General features: G+C 35.9%; 1 protein-coding gene across 2 annotated transcripts in view; it reads right to left on the reverse strand.

Moving 5' to 3' along the window:
* Positions 1 to 3721: 3721 nt before the first annotated feature.
* Positions 3722 to 6219, reverse strand: part of LOC107741973 (kelch domain-containing protein 1-like) — a 46223-nt gene continuing 43725 nt past the window's right edge. For both annotated transcript variants that reach the window (XM_016554799.1, XM_016554798.1), the window contains 5 exons: positions 5297 to 5409; positions 5136 to 5208; positions 4928 to 5012; positions 4473 to 4552; positions 3722 to 4020 (listed from right to left, as the gene is read on the reverse strand). In XM_016554799.1, the coding sequence (XP_016410285.1) occupies positions 3858 to 4020; positions 4473 to 4552; positions 4928 to 5012; positions 5136 to 5208; positions 5297 to 5409 (514 nt within the window). In that variant the 3' untranslated portion in view covers positions 3722 to 3857. The remainder of the gene's footprint in view (positions 4021 to 4472; positions 4553 to 4927; positions 5013 to 5135; positions 5209 to 5296; positions 5410 to 6219) is intronic.

Consider the following 6219-nt stretch of genomic DNA (forward strand, 5'->3'; position numbering starts at 1 on the left):
AAGTACCCACACTTGTCTGTATGTACAAAATAATTACCATGCATGTACGACTGTTAAGTACAGCCGTGTTTCTTATTTGTTACCATGTACATACACTTCAGAGAAGTACCTTGTGTTACCACTCATTTGCCTGTAGGTACAAGATATTTGCCATGTATGTACCAGGGAAGTACACTTACTGTAAAATAAAGTGCTACCGAAATGGTCATGCGATCGCATGACAATTTCTGTTACGTCTCAGTTTGAGTTTAAGTTTTTATTTGACCCAGTATGTCATTATTGATTCAGCCTGATGTGAAACAAGACATTTGTTAGGCTTTAGCTAGACTGACAAATCTGAAATGCTTAGAAAAAAAACAGCTTGAGTAAGCTCTTTTTTTATATAAAGTGAATTAATGACTAGTCCTTGAAACAAAAACGTGTTAAATTGCAATAATTGAAAAAAAAATGCATTGCATTAACTGCTTGCATTTTTTCCCTCACTTTATTTAAATTTTTCCATATAAACAAAATACAGCATACAATTCCAAAACATATACATATACTTATATGACCTCCATGTATGTCTCTCGTTAATAAAAGGGTCCATTTGACAAATAGCAACAGAACAAAGTGAACACTGAAGAAAGAAAAAGAGCTTAGAAAGTATTTAACATAACGTAAGAATAAAAAGGGAGAACATAAATGATTAATAGAGGTACCTATGTTATACAACTAAACAACAACCATAAATCAAAACTCAACAACCCCGCATACAAAGAAAAAAAAATAAAAATAATAATAATAAACACACAACAACATAAATAATAATAATATAGCAACATAATGATAGTAAGGCAAATGGTTAAAGAATTAAATAAAAGGCCTTACAATGCTTGGTAATCCAAAATCTATATACTGGGGGAAGGAAGGAGTTACAACCGGAGGAAATGTATACTTAGGTGATTGAGGGTCTTTCATTTTCCTACACAATCTAGGAAGGGTCCACAAATTTTATAGAAATTATCAGAAGATCCCTTCATTGTGTGTCTGATTTTTTCTAGATAATGAAATGGAAAATACCTATAATTCATAAAGAATGAGTAGGAGGTACAGGCGATTTCCAGTTTAGTAAAATTAAACGTCTTGCCAAAAGTGTGACAAAAGCTACGAAATCAGACTTATATTTGGGCATATCAAGAGATAGGGGAAGGGCACCAAATAAAGCTGTGAAAGCCAGAGGTTCAATATGATTTTTAAGAACTTCAGACAATGTTTTAAAGATCTGGGACCAATATTTCTGTAGAGATGGACAGGACCAAAACATGTGCGAAGTAGTTGCATGGGCCTGATGACAACGGTCACAAGTAAGATCCACTTTGGGATATATTTTTGAAAGTCTAACTTTGGTCCAGTGGATGCGGTGAAGAATTGTATTCTGAATCAGACCATGTCTGGCACAAAAGGAAGAAGAGTGCACACGGCATAGAAACTCTTCCCACTGTTCCTCTGGAGTATTTTCTCCCATGTTCTCCTCCCACTGAGATTTAATAGATATCTAGATTTAATAGATATCAAAACATCTAATGTCTTGGTAGCTTTGGCCCCATTAAAGTCCAGAACTGTCCCCTCAGCTCATTCTTCCCCTTGATTTACTCCGGCGCTCAGACTAATGAAAGCGAAGGGTAGGCATCTTGAACGGCTCTATGAGAAGACTCGTCTTCTCGTTCATGCGTCCCTCCACTCAGAATTCATATCACAGTATAAAAAAATCACTTAACACCGCATGCTCTAGTTACCTGTCCACTATTATTAACAGAGCAAAGTGCAAGCCCAAGACCCTATTCTCTGAGATCAGCAAACTTGTTAAACCACCATCACCCCTTCTTAATGGTTCTTCTGAACTTTGTGATGATTTTCTGACATTTTTTACACACAAAATTTACAATATTTAGCAATCCTTTACTTCTGTTGTTCTTCCAGAAACTGCTACTTCCCAGATACTTTACCCACTCTCAAACTTCTCACTCACTAATACATCTGTGGTTGAACAAATGATTATGAACTCTAACTCCTCTACCTATCAGCAATCTGTATGAATAATTTCAGTCCGGATTTCGCCTTCTCCATAGTACAGAAACTGCCCTTCTAAGAGTAGTGAACGACCTCCTCCTTGCTTCTGATTCGCGTGCCCTCAGCCTTCTGGTTCTTTTAGACCTGAGTGCAGCTTTTGATACTGTTTGCCATTCTGTACTGCTATATCGTTTGTCGGAGATCGGCATTACTGATACTGTCTTAGTGGCTGGGTTCATATCTCTCAGACAGGCAACAGTTGATTAGCATTGATAAATCCAAATCTCATTCTGTCACTTTTTCTCGTGGAGTGCCTCAAGGATCTGTCCTTGGTTCACTTCTATTCTTAATATACACGCTTACTCTGGGTCAGATCATCCGGCGCCATGGTCTAAATTTCCACAGTTACGCTGATGATACGCAAATCTATTTTTCTATACAGCCAAATTCTGTTTTCCCCCTTTTTCTTTTACATCTTGCTTACATGATCTCAAAGTATAGATGGCCCAAAATTTCTTAAAGTTAAATACTGAAAAAAATGAATTTCTGTTAGTTGGCTCTAGATCCCTTGTCTCCTCCCAACCTGACTACTCCATTAACATTGACAGAGTTATAGTCCATCCCTCTTCCACTATACACAATCTTGGTATAATGTTTGATTGTAGTCTACATTTTTAATCCCACATCAATCAGCTTAATCTCCTTTGTGGTAGAGAAAGCTGCTTACATGTACATGTGGAAAGTAACCGTAAAGACACTGAATTAAAAAGTAAATGCAGCTTTTGTGTCTTTATCAGCGTTGCCGCATAGATACTGGCCTTGATAAGTATAACAAATACTTACTGCTTGATCCATTTCGGCAAACCAGTTTTTGTGACTAACAGCTGGCTGACTAACAGCAGTACCTGCAGTTCCCAGATTTGCAATGTTGAATATTCTGCTGAATTTGAACCACTGAATTTATGGATTTTCTTTTTCAATTATTGTAATTTTTGTTTCTAAAACTTTAGTCAATTTTAGTTCCATATTTTCCCACAGGGTGTTTGTTTTGCTGTTTATTTTGATGGGGTTGTGTAACACTTCACTGCTCTGTTTAAATTTATTACATTATGTAAATGGGAATATGAATGAACAACATTCATCAGGCAAACAATGTCTTTAGTACAGACTCTTAAACTGTGGTCAAACACTGCAGAACAGTTACAGACTCCCTCTGTAAAATCCTGTATTTTGCATTTTGAGGGAATATTTGGAATCAACAAAAAATAAATATAAAATAAATATAAAAAGTATAGAATATCATTCCATTGTTATTTTTTAACAAAAGCATTCCAGTCCATTATATTGAATAATAAAGTGATAAAGTTTTTAAAGTGTAAGTGTTTCATGGGTGCCCAACATTACCAATCTTATTTGTTTGTTTTATTGTGACTTATTGATGTTTTCGGGTCAACAACATCAAGGGCTGCAATGATACATTGGGCTACCACTAAAAGTTATACAAAAATGTTTTTTTTTTTTTTTTTTTTTTTGATTCAGAAAAGCCTATCGTTTGCTGCTCCACATCTAAACACCAGGACCTACATTAGTAGATGCAGGTAGATGAATTGCGTACTGGGTCCACCACAATACATGTACAGTTACTGAATGAGACCCATTGTAAGTATCAAAAGGGTTTTTAGAACATAATCGCTCAATTTATAATAATAATAATCATCATGTTTCATTTTAAAATTAATAATTGTATTTAATTGATTTTGGAATTCTTTAATTGGAATTCTTGGACAGAAATATTCTTAAAATAATCAAGGACCACCCTTATGAACCAATGAACCTGCATCTATATTTTGAGCATTTGCCCTGAAATAGGATATCCTCTTGCCAATTGTCTTCTGAAGCTTGGCCGGTAACCACGACGCCTGCTCTTGGACAGAAAATATGTGTTTGCCTATGCAGTCTTCACATAATCTACAAAGAAAAGATAATATGTGGTGAATAATAGTCAGGGTAGTGGCATATTTAATTTTGGACAGGAATGAAAACAAGGCTGTAAAGGATAGTAGTAAATGTGTTTAATAGATTGTACTGTTGTTAAACAACATATCAACATATTCAACTGATGAAAAGTCTTTCTGGAAAAAAAAACTACTTTCAGTAGACAAAATTCGATAAAACTGAAAGTTGAAAATGACGTAATCTAGTACCTTTATACAGTGCATGCCATTGTAATGACTGTAAGTCTATCAATCACAGCCTTGTTTTCGTCTGTGTTAAATTCAATATGGCATCTAACCTGATTAAGGGAATTTGTTTCCCTTATCAAATAACAACATTTTTAGACTTTAGACATAAAGTGTTTCCTAAACATAATTATTTGATGAGCTGTTTGTTGCAATGTGTGTATATAGGATGGCTTTTACCTTGACAGGGAGTACGGTTGAGTCTGAAACACTAGCACATCTGCACAGTGATTCTGAGAGGGAGACCTGAGAACTGCAACCTACAAAGGGAGAAACCAGATCAAGTGCATCTACTTTGACTGTGACTCATCAAACAAGAGTTCAACCAATCCATGATCTTGGATGGATACCAGCTAACTAAAGTCTGCAGAGAGCTCTGAGCTAATGTGTTACACAATTGTTGAGTTAATGCTCACAATTAAACTCCTGTCTAATCTGCATGCGTTTCTTTTTGCAATGAACACGGATGTACACTGCTCAGAGCCCAAGGCTTATGGTTCAAACTAACAGAGCCCATATGTCTTTTAAAACAGAATTAGTCTCTGAATATTCCAGCGATAAATATGTACATTTATTTATGAATCTGCAGTACATCACAAACACAAGCCCTTTGTTGTAAATTAAGATGTACATACTGAATCCATTACAAAGTGGTAGGTCTGGCTTCCTCCAAAAATGACTACATCACTGTCTCTCCCCTTATCAGCAGAATGCCATAACCTGAGGGAGGAAATAGATACAACTCACTGATTCAAGCCTAAACTATATCACCATGATCATTATAATTTTGTTTCTCCACAAATGGCTCATACAGCGCATCACACAATAATTAAGCTATTGTACCTGGGCTTGTCTTTATGTGCATGGTCTTTCTCTCTCCATTCTCTTGTTTTAGTGTTAAATTCCCACCCATCGCCTAAACAAAAGAAATATGGAATGTTTGCAAAAAAATGTGATGGTTATTTATTGACATGACTGTTTCTAAAATCTTGACAAAAACATACTGAGAACATCCCCAGAAGTACTGAGGCCTCCAAACAGGAAGAGTGTGTCATCTGAGATGGCAGTCAGTGTGTGAAGAGTGCGGCCCCATGGAAAAGAAGCAGCCTGATGTTCACTGGGTTCAAAAAGAGTAACACTTACATGACTTATATGAATCATTATATAAAACAGTTTGGACTAAATAATAATTAAGCTAAACAGTCTCATGACATGATAATGGAGTCCATTTAAGATTGACCCTATAAAGTAAAATCATCACTAATGCTTTATCCTCAGTGTCTTTAAATGTTTCACATATTCACAATTGATGGATCCAGAATGAAATAATACACTATAGAAGCACAGCAACAGAAATAATCTTCGGTAACACTTTACAGTAAGGGTATATGAATTACCATGAATTCAAGCATAAATTAATGTGTGAATTATGCATTACTTCATGCATTAATATCTCATGAATTATAAGGAACTAACATGAGTTCAAAGTCTTTCATTCATGACTTCATGGATGAACAACACCTTAGTTAAGACATTAACTAAGATGAGTGAGTCATGATTTATAATTTATTATGCATGATCATGATGTTTTCTTTGTTCACAAAAAAACAAGGTCTTTACTATCCATTGTGGATAAAGCTATGCTTTATGGTACATGAATCAAAAAAGCATTATTTTGTGGCCGGGAGAACACATCATCCTCTTCTTCGTCTTCACTGACTGTTTTGTTTGAAGCGTGCATTTCTGTGGTAAGAGCGATCTCTATTCATATCATTATGGCGAGCACTAGCAAAGCATTTAGAGGATGTGTGCATCTGTGTCACTGTTATTTAACATCTGATGACACACATGATCTATGCATTGTTTGTTTGGGCGAAGAGCACGCACGCGATGTCCTCGAGGGGGCAATCGGCGTGCACTGCGAGCG

Source organism: Sinocyclocheilus rhinocerous, unplaced genomic scaffold (assembly GCF_001515625.1).
Source record: "Sinocyclocheilus rhinocerous isolate Xijiao unplaced genomic scaffold, SAMN03320098_v1.1 scaffold3694, whole genome shotgun sequence".
Taxonomy (NCBI): domain Eukaryota; kingdom Metazoa; phylum Chordata; class Actinopteri; order Cypriniformes; family Cyprinidae; genus Sinocyclocheilus; species Sinocyclocheilus rhinocerous.